The sequence below is a fragment of the Lithobates pipiens genome, unplaced genomic scaffold (genome assembly GCF_037356315.1).
Source record: "Lithobates pipiens isolate NorthernLeopardFrog02 unplaced genomic scaffold, aLitPip1_a1.2 Scaffold_1, whole genome shotgun sequence".
Taxonomy (NCBI): domain Eukaryota; kingdom Metazoa; phylum Chordata; class Amphibia; order Anura; family Ranidae; genus Lithobates; species Lithobates pipiens.
In genome coordinates this window covers 112,793,697-112,815,472 of record NW_027507685.1, presented here as the reverse complement: position 1 = coordinate 112,815,472, position 21,776 = coordinate 112,793,697, and the positions used below count along the sequence as shown (strand labels likewise).

General features: G+C 44.3%; 1 protein-coding gene across 1 annotated transcript in view; it reads right to left on the bottom strand.

Annotated features, from left to right (window-relative positions):
- Window positions 1-6: 6 nt before the first annotated feature.
- LOC143964525 (transforming growth factor beta activator LRRC32-like) overlaps window positions 7-21,776 on the bottom strand; it is a 34,859-nt gene continuing 13,089 nt past the window's right edge. Inside the window, exon 2 of the mRNA XM_077474335.1 lies at window positions 7-5,421. Within this exon, the coding sequence (XP_077330461.1) occupies window positions 3,445-5,421 (1,977 nt within the window). The 3' untranslated portion in view covers window positions 7-3,444. The remainder of the gene's footprint in view (window positions 5,422-21,776) is intronic.

Sequence of the window (21,776 nt, the reverse complement as noted above, 5' to 3'; positions counted from 1 at the left end):
GATGATGAGGAATATAAACCACAAACCAGACTTCCTCCTCATGTCCCGGGATGAGTGTAATTCACGATTATTCGCTTCCCCCTATGAAGGTGATTGGGGGGGGAGGGGGATTCCAGACTTCCGATAATGAGGTCATACACCTATAATGATTGGGGGAAGGGGGGGTCTGGTACAGGAATACCCATATCCAGTAATGATGGTCCTCCAGGGACAGGCGGTCTGGGCAGGACAATGGAAATGATCTGAATTTTCCACCAAGACCAATTATTTTTCTTTGTGTGTGTGTGTATATATATGAATATACTATTTTTATAAAGATATGATCTATGAGGGCTTAGTGGTCAGTGCTTCAGCCTTGCAGCACTGGTGTCACTATGGAATCACTAAGGTGTCACTATGGTATCACTAAGGTGTCACTATGGTAGCACTAAGGTGTCATTATGGTATCACTATGGTATCACTAAGATGTCCCTATGGTATCACTAAGGTGTGTCACTATGGTATCACTAAGATGCCACTATGGTATCACTATGGTAGCACTAAGATGTCACTATGGTAGCACTAAGATGTCACTATGGTATCACTATGGTAGCACTAAAGTATCACTATGGTATCACTAAGGTATCACTATGGTATCACTAAGGTATCACTATGGTATCACTAAGGTGTGTCACTATGGTATCACTAAGGTGTGTCACTATGGTATCACTAAGGTGTATCACTATGGTATCACTAAGGTGAATCGCTATGGTAGCACTAAGATGTCACTATGGTATCACTATGGTAGCACTAAGATGTCACTAAGGTATCACTATGGTATCACTAAGGTGTGTCACTATGGTATCACTATGGTAGCACTAATGTGTCACTATGGTAGCACTAAGATGTCACTAAGGTGTCACTATGGTATCACTAAGGTGTCACTATGGTATCACTAAGGTGTCACTATGGTATCACTATGGTATCACTAAGGTGTCACTATGGTATCACTAAGGTGTCACTATGGTATCACTAACGTGTCACTATGGTATCACTAAGGTGTCACTATCTGCTTGTTCCCTCTATACTTGACTTTTTTCCAAGTGCTCCGGTTTCCTCCCACACTGGTAGATTCATTGGCTCCTCTCTATGTGGGCCCTCGTATGGGTGTGCAGGTCTAATAAACCAACTGCAGCCTCCTGTTGTACACCCCAGTAAAGGGTTGGGGGGGGGCTCTTAAGCATACACCCATACAAGGTGTTTTGGCTGCAAGGTTTTGCATGCATCTCCATGGAGGCAGTCGCATTCATGTCATTTGAGACACAATGGCTGCACAAACACCAGCGCCGCTCCCCAATTTGACATCCATGTGGGTGCGTGTCCCTGAATGCACATTGTCTGCATCTGGGGGTCTTACACCCGTGCCAACACGGCTGTCAAACTGGGAACAGTGCTGGTGTCTGTGCAGCCAAATGACATGAATGTGACTGCCTGCATGGAGATGCATGCAACCCATGCAGGCAAAACATGGCCTCACACGGGTACACTTAAAGTGTCAATAAACACACATCATTAAGAAAAAAATTATGAATAAATGGTGTATTCCATGCTGTTCACAGTCGCTCATCACTATGAGATTCCTTTTTCCTATTCTGCAGGATGATCGTTCTACTCTCTATCGCCCCCTTCTGTCCATGTCCCCAGGTCAGCTAGGGATTTTGCAGAGCAGTGTTGGCAGCTCTACACATGCTCAGTTTTAAGTGATTTTTCCATGCTGAGCATTTCCTACACCAGTAGAGTGACCAGTGATAATACTATACACTGTCACTATACTAATGCCACTGGCTGGGAAGGGGTTAACTGTGTGCCCAACAATGTGTAAAGTATGAAGCTTCTACTCTCAGCTCTGGCTGCTTTCTTCTTATGGAACTCGGGGGTTGAATTCAGGGAGAAGAATCAGACAGATCGCTGTCTGTTTACAGCTTTCTGTGTGCTTGTAAAAAAAACAGGATTCTGTGCTGTGATTGGCCGCAGCCGATCAGCAGGTATTCAGCCAAAAAAATCATTGGCCTGAAACCTGCTGACAAACTTGTGAAAGTCCTATGATACTTGGCGGCATGTAATGTCTGAAAGCGAGATGTTCTGTTACAGGAAGGCACCACAGAAATATAATTTGGGAAATGGGGGTGGGGCGTTGTGACCCCACAGCAGAGACCTGGGAAAAGCACTTCCTGTTATAGGGTGATGACTTCAAAATTTATAATGAAAATTTTTAAATTCTTACCAAAATGTATTTAACTGATTTAATCAAAAACCGATTTTCAGATCTGCATCTTCTATAAGCTGACATCTCTGGAAAAGGAAGCATAGGCATGCACACAGGGTGTGCATGGGCACACCCTAATCCCCTGTTTAGACCACTGATATTCCATCAAACCTCCTTAACGGAGTTTCTAAGGAAATTGTAAAATAATAATAAAAATAAAAACTTCGGACACCCTCAGTATATAATGTATATACATGTACACACACGTAAATATGTTTGAGCTTTGGGGGTACGTGCCTATGCTAGGATGAAGATGGTGATCCTGGATGATGCCTGAACAAAGATGGTGCCATAGGTGTGCACAGACCATTGCATTTGGGTGTACACCCCACAGCTCCAACACGCATGCCTTTCTCTCCACCCTCCTGAAGAAAAGCGCTGGTTACACCCTAGAAAAGGAAGGAGTCGGTAAATGACGTATTGATTTGCCCCTTCCCCCGCTCTACATCCTGAAACATCTCCTGCAGCAGCCGGGGAGAGGGGAGGAATGGAGGAAAGCCAGCAGCACTGCGGTGGTGGGAATGGTGGTGGAGGGGTTTGGGGCCGCAACACTTTAAAAAACAGCAAAACAGCCCTCCAGCATTTCTAGCTGTGGCCATCTTAAATTAGGGCAGATGATTCATGGGACATTTTACTTCCTGAGATTCATCCGCCCTTAGCTCAGGCATGGAGACAGAAGGTGTATGCTTAAGTGAGAAACCCCCCCCCCTCCTCCTCCTGAAGACTTCTGGGATGTATGACATCATTTGCCTAGGCCAGAAAGCAGGAAGTAACTGAGGAAATGTAAAAAAAATTAAACTTTTTTAAAACAAGTAAATATTATATATTCTCTTATCTATTTCCTAATGCTAGCTGCATGAGGATCACAAATAATCAGTTCTGATTGGGAGAGTGAAAAGCCAGCAGGTCTCTTGATAATGTCACAGTCAACATGGTGGCATGGGGCCGAGAGGTGGCAAAATACAAGAGGATCTCAGCAGGACAGAGCTGGATCTTCTGGGTGGGTATCAGAAATGAGCCACCAGGTAAGCGGGGGAGAAGAAGTGGCTGAAGGTCCTCTTTAGGCAAGTTTCCAGAGCTGGTGTCTGAGGAACATTGGTGGAGGAGGGATGAAACTTTGGTATCCTGATGACTTTTCATCAATCTAATTCATTTTTACTGATGGTAAAGCAGACTTGTTTTCCATCAGCGTTGAAACCTTTTGCTGGGGCGGGGGTTTTGGGGGCCACCTTGCTGCTCCTGCAAAACTTTCTGTCTCGTCTTTTGTGGACGTAACATATAATTGATATTAGGGTGAAGGATCCGGAAAGAACGATGACTGCAATCTTGAGGTAACCATCATCCATCGGGCGGGGGCAGCGATAATCATGACGGGTGTCATTTATGGGGACACTTCTCTCACTCTTTGCGTAGACACAATGCACTTCCTCAAGATCCTGAATGTCTACCTTAGCCACCAGTAAGAGATCCAGCCACGTCAGCGAGCAGCAATCAAGTGGATTACCACTGATGGAAATGTATCTGAGGCTATCCTTCCATTGGGAAGCCGTCGCTTCATTTAGAGTCTTCAAAGAATTGTTTCGAAGGTCTAAACTCTCTATTAAGGAGCATTTCAAACCAGGTGGAACCCGAGTGAGCTTATTATTGGATGCCTCCAAGGACTTTAAGGACTGTAGACATGGAAGATTCATCTGAGAGTCCTCCATCCCATTGCTGTTGACTGAAAGCACCTGCAAGGATTGGCTCAGCTCGTCCAGGGCTGTATCTTGTATCTCTAATGTTGGATTATGGGATAGATCTAGAGATACTAGAGGTGTCCAGTCAAATACGCGGGGCGGAAGATGCGTTATGTTGTTCTTTTGTAAGTTTAAGTAATGAAGTTTAGGAGCACCAGAAAACGTACTGCAGTCCTGCTGATTTATCGCCGATCTCTTCTTTCCAATGGCACGGCTTGAGCAAAATCCAATCTTGTTGCTTTTAAGATTAATATGCTCAATTTTGGGCAGGAAATGAAATATCCATTTTGGGATGAAGTGAATAGAATTGGCTTGAAGATCTATAGCCTTTAATGATTGTAGAGTTACATCCAAGCCTTTTATGGTCTCCGAGACCTTTGTGGCCATCAGGTTCTGAAGGCAGTTCCCGGAAAGCAATAAATGACTAAGTTTTCTCATTTTGGATAAATAACTCCAGGGAAACGTGGCCAATTGGTTGCTACTCAGATCCAAATGTCTTACATTTGATAATTGTGAAAAGGAATTTTCAATGGCCGTTGGCAAGTCCAAGTCTGTGGTGGCTTCGTACCATGACCAACCCTCATCGTTGTCATCGTCGTCTTCTTCTTTCGCATTGGATAAAGGGACCAGGTCGGTGATGTGGTTCCCGGAGAGGTTGACGTGTTGCACCATCTGGAATTCAGTCAGAACTGGAAAATGCCGAAGATTGTTTCGGCTGAGGTCTAGGCTGATTAGCTGATGGCGTTCTCCAGCTTCTTTCGTGAGAAAGAACTCGATGATATTGGAGCTCAGGTTCAGAGAGTGCAGCTGGTGTAGATCAAAGCTTGAAATACATCGAATGGCGTTTTCAGCGAGGTTCAAAACTTGCAGATGCTTCAGTGAGTCAAAAGTACCACTTTGTATCTCATCTATGAAGTTATTGGACAGATCCAACTCTGATAGCTGAGGAATTCCATCAAACATTCCAGAGAACAGAAACACAATAGCATTCCGTGATAGGTCTAGATGAACTAGTGAAGTAACATTTGAGAAGTAACAGAGCACCGCCTCACCGGCCAAGTTGTTGTTTGCGAAGTTCAATGTTTTGAGGCTCCGCATGCCGTCAAAGGCTCCTCTGTGAGTTGCAAAACACTCGTGCAGCCTGTTGGAGGCCAGGTTCAGGGAATGGAGCCTGGTCAGAGAGTTCAGGGCTCCAGGCTCGATGGTTTCCAGGTGATTGTGGTGAAGATCCAGATCCTCGAGGTTGTGTAGCCTTGACATGGACGCAGTGGTCAGGTTCTGAATGAAGTTGTAGGATAGATCTAATTTCCTTATTCTGTCTGGCAGACGTGCGGGTACGGAGTACAAGGAGAGGCCCAGGCAATCCATTGTAGGTGAACCCTGTGGGGGGAGGGGGAAATAACCTATTAATTCATTGGGAATAGCAATCTTATTGAGATGTACAATGCATATATAGGGTTATGTAGGACATTTTTGACCCTTTTTGATCTGTAATCTTCGACCAGATTGAAACCTTAGCAGTGGAAATATTTAAAGCGGAGGTCCACCCTAAAGTGGAGCTTCCGCTCATTGGAACCATCCCCCCCTCCGGCGCCACAATTGGCACCTTTCAGGGGGGAGGGGGGTGCAGGTACCTGTACAGTACAGGTATCTGCACCCACTTTCGGCGTAGATTCTGCAGAAGCTACGCCCCTTTCTGCAGAATCTACGCCCCTTTCCGAAGTTCCCCCACTGCCTGCTGGGAAACACAGGGATCCCAGAGACAGCGGGGACCATCCTTATTGCGCAGCGCGACTCGCGCATGCGCAGTTGGGAACCGAGAAATGAAGCCGCACTTCCTGATTCCCATACCCAAGATGGAGGGTGCAGCACCCGAGAGACGATCGAGAGATCGGCTTCGGGTGCCGACATCGCAGGCTCGCTGGGCGGGTAAGTGTCATTATTTTAAAAGTCAGCAGCTGCAGTATTTGTAGCTGTTGGCTTTTAAAAAAAACAAAACGGCGGACTCCTGCTTTAAATATATACAGTGGTGTGAAAAAGTGTTTGCCCCCTTCCTCATTTCCTGTTCCTTTGCATGTTTGTCACACTTAAGTGTTTTGGAACATCAAACCAATTTAAACAATAGTCAAGGACAACACAAGTAAACACAAAATGCAATTTGTAAATGAAGGTGTTTATTATTAAAGGTGAAAAAAAATCCAAACCATCATGGCCCTGTGTGAAAAAGTGATTGCCCCCCTTGTTAAAACATACTATAACTGTGGTTGTCCACACCTGAGTTCAATTTCTCTAGCCACACCCAGGCCTGATTATTGCCACACCTGTTCACAATCAAGGCATCACTTAAATAGGAGCTGCTTGACACAGTAAGGTCCACCAGAAGATCCTTAAAAGCTACACATCATGCCGAGACCCAAAGAAATTCAGGAACAATTGAGAAAGAAAGTAATTGAGATCTATCAGTCTGGAAAGGGTTATAAAGCCATTTCCAAAGCTTTGGGAATCCAGCGAACCACAGTGAGAGCCATTATCCACAAATGGCGAAGACATGGAACAGTGGTGAACCTTCCCAGGAGTGGCCGGCCGCCCAAAATTACCCCAAGAGCGCAGCGACGACTCATCCAAGAGGTCACAAAAGACCCCACAACAACGTCCAAGGAACTGCAGGCCTCACTTGCCTCAGTTAAGGTCAGCGTTCATGCCTCCACCATCAGGAAAAGACTGGGCAAAAATGGCCTGCATGGCAGAGTTCCAAGGAGAAAACCACTGCTGAGCAAAAAGAACATCAAAGCTCGTCTCAATTTCTCCACAACACATCTTGATGATCCCCAAGACTTTTGGGACAACATTCTGTGGACCGATGAGACAAAAGTGGAACTCTTTGGAAGGTGTGTGTCCAAGTATATCTGGCGTAGAAGGAACACTGCATTTCATAAAAAGAACATTATACCAACAGTAAAATATGGTGGTGGTAGTGTGATGGTCTGGGGCTGTTTTGCTGCTTCAGGACCTGGAAGACTTGGCGTGATAAAAGGAACTATGAATTCTGCTGTCTACCAAGAGATCCTGAAGGAGAATGTCCGACCATCTGTTCGTGTACTCAAGCTGAAACAAACTTGGGTTCTACAGCAGGACAATGATCCTAAACACACCAGCAAGTCCACCACCGAATGGCTGAAGAAAAACAAAATTAAGACTTTGGAGTGGCCTAGCCAAAGTCTTGACCTGAATCCTATTGAGATGTTGTGGTATGACCTTAAAAAGGCCGTTCATGCTCGAAAACCCTCTAATGTAACTGAATTAGGACAATTCTGCAAAGATGAGTGGGCCAAAATTCCTCCAGGACGCTGTAAAAGCCTCATTGCACGTTATCGCAAACGCTTGGTTGCAGTTGTTGTTGCTAAGGGTGGCCCAACCAGTTATTAGGTTTAGGGGGCAATCACTTTTTCACACAGGGCCATGATGGTTTGGATTTTTTTTCACCTTTAATAATAAACACCTTCATTTACAAATTGCATTTTGTGTTTACTTGTGTTGTCCTTGACTATTGTTTAAATTGGTTTGATGTTCCGAAACACTTAAGTGTGACAAACATGCAAAGGAACAGGAAATGAGGAAGGGGGCAAACACTTTTTCACACCACTGTACAATGCAGTGAAAGTTTTTGGGCCCTTCCTTTTTGCATATTTATCACACCTAAATGATTCAGATCCTCAAACAAATGTTAATATTACAAAAAGATAACTTGAGGAAATACAAAATGCAGTTTTTTAACCTCCCTGGCGGTATGATTATTTCGGATTTTAGGTGCTAAAAGCGGTACCATTATTTTGCATGAAAATTTGGCGTTTTATATTGTAGTCCTGTAATTCTTAGGAACAACTCTCTTAAATCTGTTCAAACCAGAGTCTAGCAGACATCCCGGATATGATAAAGTTTATAATATAATAAATAATAATAAAAATTATTCAATAATGTAATCAAATCAAAAACACAGAAATTTGCTCAGTTGCAGAATTGTCACTGTCATTACTTTTCAATATTTGATGACAGATCTCCCCACCAATCGCTATCCTTCAATTCTGCGAGTGATTCCAATTTATCATCGCTGTTTTCTAGCTGGTCTAAAATCATTTTTGATGTAAAGGGACAGTTTTGGTTGCTATGGACAGTTTCCATGCATAAAGAACAGTTTTTATAATATAAAACTGCATGCAGGACACTGGGCAGACCACTAGGGACAAAGGGGATGTGAAATATTTACATACAGCAATGTAATCTGTAAGATCACATTATACTGTATGTAATGTGTGTGTTTCACTTTTTGAATTTGGCGCCGATCTCCTTCCCCGTGCGTCGCAACGCTCGCAGGGAACGGAGATCGGAGATGTGATAGATCGAGCGAGACACGGCTTGCTCGTACAGCGGGGAGACCACGCTGGATCCGAGGGAGAAGGTAAGTAAACGTCCTCCTGGATCCAGCGATGCGGTCCCGAGTCTGGCTCGGGGTTACCGCTTTTGGTATAAAAATTCCACCCCGAGCCAGACTCGGGAACACCGCCAGGGGGGTTAAACAGTGGTTTCATTTATTAAGGGAAGAAAAGCTGTCCAAACCTGCCTGGACCCTAATGTGAAAAAGTATTTTCCCCCTAAACCTAATAACTGGTTGTGCCACCCTTGGCGGCAACAACTGCAATCCAACGTTTGCGATTACTGGCTATGAGACTTTCACATCGCTGTGGAGGAATTTTGGCCCACTCTTCTTTGCAGGATTGTTTTAATTTAGCCACATTGGAGGGTTTTTCCAGCATGAACATCTGGTGTAAGGTCATGCCACAGCATCTCAATGGGATTTAGGTCCAAACTTTGACTAGGCCACTCCAAAACCTTAATTCTTTTTTTGTTGAGCTGTTCCGAGGTAGACCTCTGGTGCGTTTTGGATTATTGTCCTGCTGCATAACTCAAGTGCTCTTGAGCTTGAGGTCAGGAGCTGATGACCAGATATTTTCCTTTAGTATTTACTGGTAGGGCGCACAATTCATGGTTCCTTCAATGATGGCGAGTCGTCCAGCCCCAGACCATCCCCCTACCACCACCATGTCTGACTGTTGGTATGATGTTCTTTTTATGAAATGTTGTGTTCGTTTTACGCCAGATGTGATGGAGCAAAAAGTAAAACTTTTGTCTCACCAGTCCATTGAATATTTTCCCAAAAGTCTTGGGGATAATCAAGATTTTATTTTTTATTTTTGGCAAATGTGAGACAAGCCTTTGTGTTGTTTTTGGTCAACAGTGGCTTTGGCCTTGGAACTCTCCCATGGACGCCATGTTTGCCCGGCCTCTTTCTTATTGTTTGAATCATAAACACTGACCTTACATGAGGTAAGTGAGGCCTCCAGTTCTTTAGATGATGCTCTGGGTTCTTTTATGACCTCCTGGATGAGTCATCGTTGTGCTCTTGGACTAATTTTTGGTCAGTCGGCCACTCCTGGGATGGTTCACCGTTGTTCCAAGTTTTCTCCATTTGTGGATAATGGTTCACTGGAGTCCCAAAGCCTTAGAAATGCCTTTGTAACCCTTTCCAGACTGATGTATGTCAGTTACTTTGTTTCTCATCTGTTCTTGAATTGTGGCTTTTTGAGATCTTTTAGCATGCTACACTTTGTCAGGTTCTATTTAAGTGATTTCTTGATTCAACAGGTCTGGCACTAATCGATCTGGGTGTGACAAGTGAAATTTAACTCTGCTTTCCAAAAAAAAGTGGTTAACACTTTTAAACCCAGGTTCATACGCCGTATGGGGGACCTGTGTAAGGTCACTTTAAGGTTTGGCATGTTGGGTATCTATTTACTCGGTGCAATCTCATCTTTTATACATTACCAACAATTTGGGTAGTTTATTGCGTTTGTTTGCCCTAATATTCACTTTAGTGTGTTATTTTTTTTTCCCTGAAATATTACTTTCCCTGGACCTTTGCGGTAATATTGTGACATAAAAAAATGGGAACTACCGCTATTTTATTCTCTAGGGCAGTGAAACTTGGCACACCAGGAGTTTTGGAACTACATTTCCCATGATGCTTAACTACACTGCAGAGTGCCTGAGCATCATGGGAAATGTAGTTCCAAAACATCTGGGTATGCCAGGGTTCACCATTACTGCTCTAGGGTGAAAGTATATCATATCATGTTTGGGGGGGTTTTGTCTAATCTTCAGGCCTAAAATTATTTTATAACCACTTGCCCGTCTGCCCACCATTGGATGACGGAGGAGCGGTGCGGCTCTCATTCTGGGTGGACGTCATGCTGCACGCCCCAAATGTCCGCGCTTGCGGGGGACACGTAGCGTGGCGATCGCAGCCACGCCGTGTATCTAGGGCATGGTGTGTCCCCGATCTCTTTAAAGAGCCGACGTGGCTCTTTAACCCTTGTGATTGGCTGTTTAATTTTGCTCTCGTCGCCTCACACTGACAGAGTGTGCGGTGAGGAGAGCTAATCAGCGGCATCTCCTCGCAAAGGGAGAACATGGCATGGAATCGGGGCACTGATTACAGTAAAGCCCCATGAGTGCCAACAACTAATGCCCATGAGTGCCACCAATCAATGGCCATTGGTGGCACTCTTGGGCATTGACTGGCACTCTTGGGAATTGACTGGCACTCTTGGGCATTGATTGGGGGCACTCTTGGGCATTGATTGGTGGCACACTTGTGCATTGATTGGTGGCATTCATCAAAGCCCAAGAGTGCCACCAATCGATTCCCAAGAGTGCCAATCGATGCGCAAGAGTGACCCCATTCAATGCCCTTCAATGCCCCCAATCAATGCTCAAGAGGAGAACTGATCAGCGGCATCTCCTCGCAGGGGAGAACAGGGCATGGAATCGGGGGCACTGATTACAGTAAAGCCAAAGTAAAGTGGTGGCACTCTTGTGCATTGATTGGCACTCTTGGGAATTGACTGGCACTCTTGGGCATTGATTGGGGGCACTCTTGGGCAAGGGCGGACTGACAAATCATGGGGCCCCCAGGCAATAGAAGCTCATGGGGCCCCCTTGGGCGCCACACTCAAGCTACACCTGCACAGGGAGACACGGGGGGGAGGAGAAAGCACACAGGGGGAAACTGGAGGGAGAACGCACACACACGCACACAGGGGGATACACGCACACACACAGGGAGACACACATACAGGAACACACACGCACACAGGGGGATACTCACACGGGGACACACACACAGGAGGACACACATACAGGGACACACACACATGCACACAGGGGGGCATTCTCTCTCTCACACACACACACACACAGACAGGGGGACACACACACAGGGGAACACACACACACACACACACACAGGGGGAGACACACACAGGGGGACACACACAGTGGGAGACACACACACAAGGGGAGACGCGCACACACACACACAGGGGGAGACGCACACACACACAGGGGGAGACGCACACACACACAGGGGAAGACGCACACACACACACAGGGGGAGACGCACACACACACAGGGGGAGACACACACACACAGGGGTAGACACACACACATCACAGGGCAAGAAGGAAGGAACATTCGCATGGCTAGTTGAAGTTCTTTTTATATCAAAACACACTAACTGGCACTGCTGTGCTGTCTCTGTCATTATCACACTGACCTGCTGCTGCACACAAGGCAGGTCAGTGTGGGCGCTGTTGGAAATCGTAAGATGACTCTGCAGTCTGCTCCCCTCTGTGTGAAATCTGCAGCCTCCAGCTCCTTCACGGTCTGTCCTCCGCGGCAGCGATGTATGGCCCCGCCCCTCAGCTAAATTCCACAGGGGGAGAGGTGGCTGGAGAGTGCCTGTCACTTAAATCATCCCCGCAAGGCTGATGGCTCTGATGATCCATCCCATTCCCAGCCACCTCGCTCCTCTGTGCCTCTCTAGCCGCATCAGCCAGGTGAGATTTAATGGTTCACTGGCAGACAGTGGCACTGCTTCCTCATGGTATAGTTTTTTTTATATTCTGACTGCATGATAAGCTTCGGGCACTACTAGGGGCGGACTGAGCCGGCCCGGGCCCTCCCATCACGGGGCCCTTGGGCAGCCACCGAGTGACCGCATGGTCAGTCCACCCCTGCTCTTGGGCATTGATTGGTGGCACTCTTGAGCATTGATTGGTGGCACTCATCAAAGCCCAAGAGTGCCACCAATCGATGCCCAAGAGTGCCAATTGATGCCCAAGAATGCCCCCAATCAATGCTCAAGAGTGCCACCAATGAATGCCCAAGAGTGCCACCAATCAATGCCCTTGAATGCCCCCAATCAATGCCCATGAGTGCCACCTATCAATGCCCATGAGTGCCCATCAATGACACAAATCAGTGCCCAATTACTTTTTCACAAAGGGTCAGGCTGGTTTGGCTTATTTCCATTTTTAATGAATTAAATCATCATTTAAAAACTGCATTTTGTATTTATTCTGATTACTTTTGTGTAATATTAACATTTGTTCGATGATCGGAACCATATAAGTATGGAAAATATGCAAAAAATAAAAATAGAAAAATCAGGAAGGGGGCAAATACTTTTTCACAGCACTGTAAGTAATTTGGAGTCTCCGCGGGTCTTCTCTTCACTCCAGCAGCTGAACAGCGGGAAGGGAACGATCAGCAGCTGGGGGTTGTTTGAAGTGTCGACGTGCCTGGACTCAGCTTAATGGTTTACATATTTTGACGGTAAAAGAACTTTAAAATAAACACAACCCCCCACCCCCCACTTCCCTACCTGATTTTAAGCCAGGCACCAAATTTATTTATTTATTTTAAATCCACCCTTTCGCACTGCAAACGTTTAAAAGTTTGTTACATCTAGCATAGCTCCAAACTGTCCCGGATCTGGAGGGACTGTGCCTGATTTTGAGGGACTGTGCCTGATTTTGAGGGACTGTCCCTGATTTCGAGGGACTGTGATTACTTGTGAACTCTGAAAATGAATTTTGTCACCATGCTTGTAGATGCAGAGGTGAATGAGAACTTTGAGGTTTTACTGATTGATCAGAATATGTAAATATTTTTACTGTTCATGATCTTGCCATGGGTTCACTTTAAAAGCTAGTTTGTTATTTAAAAAAAAAAGTTCTACTTACCTGCTCTGTGTAATGGTTTTGCACAGAGCAGCCCCGGTCCTCCTCCTCCCCCTTCCTCCATATTGTATGGCTTAGGCAAATCCAATGCCGCGTACACACGATCCAGACTTTTCCATGGACTAGGTCCAACGGACTTGGCCACACACGACCGGACTAAGTCCGTTTGGAAGTCTGTTCATTTTGAACACGATGATGTAAGACAGGACTAAACAAGGAAGTTCAATAGCCAATAGCTGCCCTTTGCGTCGTATTTGATCCATCGGACCAGCACGCAGATGTAATGGAACTTTGGGCGGAAATGATAATAGGAGAAAACAAGGAAGACCCACAACAGAGATGGCGCTGAGTTAGTGCTAGAAAAAGTATATTGAAACAACTTGGAATATAAAGTAAGAAGAACATTTTAGATAAAACCGTCTAGATAAATAGATTTAAATCGTCTCGCTAATTAGAAATATGGTCTTTGTTTAAAACATATAGTAGGGTTTACTACCGCTTTAAGCTAGAAGGCCATTCTGGCCACAGGAGTGTACAGCCTGTAAATATGTCTTATCACAGTGAAAAGTCGTTTTGTAATGAAAAAAGCTGCTCAGCTATTATTTTCTCCACAATGGAGTTTTTGCCTCTTTGGCCAGGACTACCTCCACCTAAGTGTGTGGAGGTTCCAGGTTAAAGGTGATAGCAGGTATGGTCAGTGATCAAAATATTGATCAAAAGAGAGGAGACTGTAATGGAAACTTGTAGGTTCTGTATATAATTGTATTCTATTTTATATGTATTGCACAATGTCCTCACTGTGCACACGGCACTAACAATGTTTTCAGTACATGTTTTGCATTCTTTCAAGTCCTGATTAGAATTAGCCTGCCTATGTAACACCCCTTGTTACCATAAATGTACAATTGTAATATTAATGTGATACCTACATAATCATGTGTATAAAAACCTTCAAATGCGTCATAATAAAGGAGAACGGTTATTTGGAAAGATGCTGAGCGTATCTTTTGTGTCTGTTCCCTACTGCAGTAGTTATTATTAATTTGAAACCACTAATCAATATGAGGATAGGAGTTGCCTATCTACAAAATATCCATTTCAGGTGGCGAGCCATCCAGGAGGGGTTATCAGGTGACCCTGAGTATCCGAAACGAGGAGCTTGAGACGATCCGGGAATTTCTGATAATCAGCCGGCTGAGGTAAGCCTTTTGCTTACATTTGAGTTATCAGACTTCCTTGATCGGTAAGGCATTTTTGGGACAAAGGGTTCCTATTTTACTTCCCTTAATCGAACTGTATTGATTGGTGGTTATATGTTATGTTGTCACTGTCTACTGTCCATCGGCGTGTTATAGAGAAAGGGAAGAATAGTGCTGTTCACAGGTATATGTAGTACATCTGCTAGATAAAGTTGTTTTAGAGGCAAAAGGGTATAGGCACACGTAGAGAAGACTGGCCAGTCATTTTGGGCATTAAATTAAGTAAGGGAATGATGGATAAGAGACCCTCAAAAATGCCCAGTGCAAGAGGAGCAATATATATGAACCGAAGGTGCGGTTCCGCCTATACTGAGCCCCTAGATTAATGGTTAAAGTGGACAGGGATCCACAAAGGGTAACTGGGTTACCACCAAAGTCCACAGGGACAAAGAATCATGCAGAGTATACAGCTAGAGAAACAGCTATTTATGTGAGCAGGATGGATCAAAAGTGACATTAACACTAGACAGAAAGGGACTTTTTGATGTTAAGTTGTGGGATGAATTTGGGGTCAGGCACTACAACTAGTAAAGTCAAGAAACAGTAATGAGAGTTAAAACAGAATGCTTTATATGTTTGTCAGAGAGGGAAGATGGGATGAGCACTATGGCTGCCCATCTGATCATAGAAGGTACAGTATGTGAAGTATGGAATTACAATACATTGGATGCAAAGGATATCAGAACAAAATAAAGATAGCAGAAATTTAAGCAAGGAAGTATTAAAAAAGCGTTAAAAGAAAGTGAGAGAATGATATGCATGTGTTGTGTACAAATGGGAATAATGTAAGCGATTTTAGAGTTATACTTGTGTATGTTTGTGAATGCTGGAACATTTAGTTCTATCACTTGTCTGTGTCATGTACGCAGATGTGACCCCCTCCTTTGTGCTCTCATGAAAGAATGTAGCTGGGGTGAGAGGTTGGTGATAAGCTGGAAAGTCACCATGTCAATTTCAGTTTTTTAGACAAAACATTTATAACAAAATGTGCCGGGTTAACGAATCTAATGATAAACAATGTGATCGCAATTATTTTTGAATCTGTTTTCCAAACATGGTAAAATGAAGGTTACATTTAACTGTGCCTTACACAATTTGAATATCCTTTGATAGTGGAAACAGTGCATTAAAAAAAAAAAAGAGAGAAATTGAGTAAAATAAGTAATATGTCCCCCTTTAAGGACATTTATCTGTGCATATATATTAGTGTGTGATATTGAAATTATGATATGAGTATTAATTTCTAATATGAGTTTAACAATTTTATTAATAAATATAGATATATTGAAACTGGTTTAGACAACCTTTGGTTGGAAATGAAATCCAGGTTAATGGGGAAAATGGTAAAAATGGGATTAGTTTAGATTAAGATAACAATTTTGTAATTTTACATTTATTGAGTGGAAAGAAAAAAAAAAAAGATTAAGATGAGGTTTTTAATTTGAATACAGTTGCAATAATGTTTAACAAAGCTAAGATGAATGGGATACATAAGGAAGTTTTTCTACAGAAATGAAATCTTAAAGTCTGATAATAACTTGATGTGCGGTCCGACATTCTGCACAGCAAATATATAGCTAACTAAATGTTTGTCTAATGAAAGGTTCAAAATATGAATTTGTTTTGTTTGTTTATGTACAAATCTAACAATGAAAAATGTGTACATTTGGATCCAGCCACCTTTTATTGCCTCTATTGGAGGAGGCTGGAGACAAAGAAAAACCACATGTGTTAAATGGATAACGTAGGAATCAGCTGCTGTGAGCCCAGTGCAGGACACACTCCCTGGAGACCCGAGTATTTACTTTTTTGTAGTGTTATTCCCGGTTTTATACTGAGGATGAAGTTTATCACCCAGAAGGATACCCTGTATTCAGAGTCATTGGATCCTTTTTCCCCAGCTCAAAAAGCAGAGCTCCATGTTTTAGCAAAGCCTGTGAGCTATAAAAGAGTATATATTTATATAGATAGTCAAGATAGAGAGCTTTTGGTTCCATTTGAAGGGCCAGAAGTTTGTTTTTACTTCGGCGGGTAAACCAATCAAGCATGCCAAGTTAATTTGATTGGCCGTTTTCAGCCTTCCAGGTTCTTGCTGAGGTAGCCATACTAACAGTAAAACTCACATATGGAAGCAGACCAGGCGACTCTAAGGATGCTGCATTTACAGCCCCGGACACTTGCTGGGTCTGTGCAACTCACAGATTCCACCCTAGTTCTGGCCCAGTATAGCTGGGATTAATAATTCAACTTTAAGGACCCCAGAACGAGAAGCACAAGTGGTCCACAGAGGGCAACTTCTTACGAAACAAGACTTTGGAAAAGGTGATCATTTATGCCTGCCAGCCACTCTTTTCCCTTCAGCTTGACACGTGGACTGGGTCATCAGTCACAAGTATTTATGGCTGCCTTAGTAAATGAGCGTGGGATAGAGCCAGGGTTCACCACAGTTGTTTTTATAACATACCACTTCTTGTTTTACCTGTTACCAAAGGTGTTACCAAAAGCTGAACATCCCTTCCAGAGATGACAAAAAGATATATCCAGATGCCCAAGTCAGGATCTTACGAGTATGTATTTTGTTTGTATGGACATGTTTTCTGGATGTCCAGTGGCAAATGCTACTGCAAAGGCCACAGTAAAAAAGTGTTATCAGAAGTAGTTTGTAAGTACAGAGTGCAGAATCTACAGAGAGTAACAGAGGAAATCATTTTTATAGGAGAGTCCTTACTAGTTTTGAGGTTTTATTTTTACACCCCCTCAGGGGCGTACCTAGAGCATTTGGCACCCAGGGCCCATCCTATATCTGGCACCCCCCCCCCCCAACTGTAAAAACACCCACAAAAAAACACCCTCCTCTGCCAAGATCAGCGTTTTTTAATTCTGCTTTCTTTTTTAAATGGCGCTGTTGGCTACCGAGTAAACCGGAAGTGACACTGTGCTGTCGCTTCCAGTTTTCTACATCGGAGACCTGATCAAAGGCAAATTCGGCTTTGTTCGGGTTTCTGGCCAGCTGGCTGGTGGCTCAGGTCTGCGGGTGGGATGGGAGACCTGGGCGGAGCTGTGGGGGGATGGGGACGTCCCCTCCCGCTCCTTGTAATAACAGCGGATGCTGTTCATCCATGGTAGCCAGTGACAATAGACGGGACAGGACAGAGGTGTCAGTCATTCAGGTGTGAGCAGATGCCACATTTTTGGACAGATCGTGCCGAGGTCAGGAAAGTGGAGAGCTGGACTGGAGCTGCTATGAGGGAGACATCAGAGTGAGACGGGGAGACAGCTGACAATACAAAGTATGGCCCATACTTTGCTTTATCTACTGTCCTCAGGGACAGATCTGATCCAGAGATCCCACTGTATGGCGATCTCTAGATCGAATCTGTCCCTGGGGACAGCATTGGCATTGATGATTTGATTCAGATTTGGGAACTGACCTGCTGACAAGGCGTGTTGCTTGCTGGACCGTGGATGGGATCTGATGGCCGCAGGGAAGATGGCAAGATGCTGCAGTGACCTGCTGCTTGTTGGATGGATCTGATGGCTGCAAGATGTGGGTGTAAGTCCCCACTTTATCAGATCAGCTCATCTACTCTATACCTGGTTTGTGAACACAGCAACACCACCCCCCCCCCTTTACCAGGTAAGCTCACAGCTCAGCTACTATAGGTGGGTGGTAGTCACACAGCAATATACAGCACACGCCTGGATTCTGCAACCTGTATACAGCACACGCCTGCATTCTGCAACCTGTACACAGCACACGCCTGGATTCTGCAACCTGTACACAGCACACGCCTGGATTCTGCAACCTGTATACAGCACACACATGCATTCTGCAACCTGTATACAACACACACATGCATTCTGCAACCTGTACATAGCACAGGCCTGGATTCTGCAACCTGTATACAGCACACGCCTGCATTCTGCAACCTGTACATAGCACACGCCTGCATTCTGCAACCTTTACATAGCACAAGCCTGCATTCTGCAACCTGTATACAGCACATGCCTGCATTCTGCAACCTGTATACAGCACACGCCTGCATTCTGCAACCTGTATACAGCACACGCCTGCATTCTGCAACCTGTATACAGCACACGCCTGCATTCTGCAACCTGTATACAGCACACGCCTGCATTCTGCAACCTGTATACAGCACACGCCTGCATTCTGCAACCTGTATACAGCACACGCCTGCATTCTGCAACCTGTATACAGCACACGCCTGCATTCTGCAACCTGTATACAGCACACGCCTGCATTCTGCAACCTGTACATAGCACACGCCTGCATTCTGCAACCTGTACATAGCACACGCCTGCATTCTGCAACCTGTACATAGCACACGCCTGCATTCTGCAACCTGTACATAGCACACGCCTGCATTCTGCAACCTGTACATAGCACACGCCTGTATTCTGCTACCTGTATATAGCACAAATCTGGAGTCTACAACCTGTACATAGCACACGCCTGCATTCTGCAACCTGTACATAGCATGCGCCTTCATTCTGCAACCTGTACATAGCACATGCCTGCATTCTGCTACCTGTACATAGCACACGCCTGTATTCTGCTACCTGTATATAGCACAAATCTGGAGTCTACAACCTGTACATAGCACACGCCTGTATTCTGCAACCCCCCCCATCAGGTCAGCTACACTATACCTACTACACAGCAACACCCCCCCCCCTTCCCCTTCTATGACAGACCAGCACAGTAAGGATGGCAGGACAGACACACTCCCCGAGCGTCTTTTCACAGCTCACACACCCGCTATCACCAGCTCACCTCGGCTCTCAGCTTCAGCTAGGGAGGTTTAGACTCTGGAAGATGATGTGGACACAAAGTGTAACAGCAACCACCCCCGCGCTGAATGATGACACACTCAGCTCAGCTGCTCAGCAGTGGTGGGTGGAGCTAGCAGGGGAAAACAGAAACTAGACCATACTATTTCGGCCACAGTGCTGGGGGTGTTCAAGCTCACAAAAAACTCACAAAAAACAGAGCAGCCAGAGCCAGGTATTCCCTTCAGGATACTGTCAGACAGTGTCTGAGTGCAGAGTGAACCCCATAGCAATGCCACCCAGCCACTTACACCCCCCTCAATGTGTGGCACCTGGGGCGGAACACCCCCCCCGCCCCCTGCTTGGTACGCCCCTGCACCCCCTACTGTCTACAATGTAGCGGACAAAGTAGAGTAGGAAACTAGAAAACTTTTGCCTGAATGTTTTATTATATTTTATCAAGCCTGTAAGGGGATGTTGGACTCTCTCCCTATGGGAATTGGTTTGGGAGTGTGTTGCTCACTTGCTTATATTTTGTCTCAGCAGCTGAAGTCCTCCATTCGGATCTCACAGAGAATGTTGCTGATTTTTTAAGGTTTTTGACAAACTCATTTATGTGTTTTCTCCCCAATTCCAGATCCTAAAAGTTTGGAAGGATCTAAAACTAGCCAGGCGACTTGTGGATTGTTAAGAGACATTTATATATAAGGAAATGTTTGGCCACTCAATACAGCATCTATTTCATGTACAGTTTTGCAAAACTTAAAAGAAAAGTCACCTGGATCCACACCAGACACTGCAAAAATGTCTAAATTAAAGAAATCTCTGTGTTTGATTTGTTTCCCTCTTGCGATAACAGTCTAGGGTACTTTATGATTCAATTACTTCGATTGTAAGGGGATATATATATTTGAAAAGTAGTTTAGCCATGTTGAAGTCATATTTGTCTTTTGTATCTCTTCCATTTTATGTAGAATTGTCTGTGTTTACATATGCTGATAAATCAGCATACCAGTAATTAAAGTGGTTGTATACTCAAAAATTTAACTTTCTAGTAATATCTTCCTCCAATCATCCCCAATTGATTTGCAGTAATAATTTTTTTCCTACCTGCTTCCTTCCTGTACTATCGCTGTATTTGCGAGTAGTGACATCAACGCGCATGCGCAGTAATAGCTCAGAAATCCGGCAGCCCGAGCCCCGGCCGGAAATATTCTTGTTTATGTCGGGGCTGCGTCATTTCCTGTTGTAGACGTCAGCCCCGACATCCCGCGATCATTGCTCATCTTTTTTTTCTAACAGAGGAAACGAAAATGAGGCTTGGATATTGTGCCCGTAATGCGCACGCGCGGGATTACAGAGCGCAGCGCGAACTTTGGGCGGAAATGATAATAGGAGAAAACAAGGAAGACTCACAACAGAGATGGCGCTGAGTTAGTGCTAGAAAAACTATATTGAAACAACTCGGAATATAAAGTAAGGAGAACATTTTAGATAAAACCGTCTAGATAAATAGATTTAAATCGTCTCGCTAATTAGAAATATGGTCTTTGTTTAAAACATATAGTAGGGTTTACTACCGCTTTAAGCTAGAAGGCCATTCTGGCCACAGGAGTGTACAGCCTGTAAATATGTCTTATCACAGTGAAAAGTCGTTTTGTAATGAAAAAAGCTGCTCAGCTATTATTTTCTCCACAATGGAGTTTTTGCCTCTTTGGCCAGGACTACCTCCACCTAAGCGTGTGGAGGTTCCAGGTTAAAGGTGATAGCAGGTATGGTCAGTGATCAAAATATTGATCAAAAGAGAGGAGACTGTAATGGAAACTTGTAGGTTCTGTATATAATTGTATTCTATTTTATATGTATTGCACAATGTCCTCACTGTGCACACGGCACTAACAATGTTTTCAGTACATGTTTTGCATTCTTTCAAGTCCTGATTAGAATTAGCCTGCCTATGTAACTGCCCCTTGTTACCATAAACGTACAATTGTAATATTAATGTGATACCTACGTAATCATGTGTATAAAAACCTTCAAATGCGTCATAATAAAGGAGAACGGTTATTTGGAAAGATGCTGAGCGTATCTTTTGTGTCTATTCCCTACTGCAGTAGTTATTATTAATTTGGAACCACTAATCAATATGAGGATAGGAGTTGCCTATCTACAAAATATCCATTTCAGGTGGCGAGCCAGCCAGGAGGGGTTATCAGGTGACCCTGAGTATCCAAAACGAGGAGCTTGAGACGATCTGGGAATTTCTGATAATCAGCCGGCTGAGGTAAGCCTTTTGCTTACATTTGAGTTATCAGACTTCCTTGATCGGTAAGGCATTTTCGGGACAAAGGGTACCTATTTTACTCCCCTTAATCGAACTGTATTGATTGGTGGTTATATGTTATGTTGTCACTGTCTATTCCCTACTGCAGTAGTTATTATTAATTTGGAACCACTAATCAATATGAGGATAGGAGTTGCCTATCTACAAAATATCCACTTCACAGACGAACGTTTTTCCCGATTTTTAGTCCGTCGGACTTGACT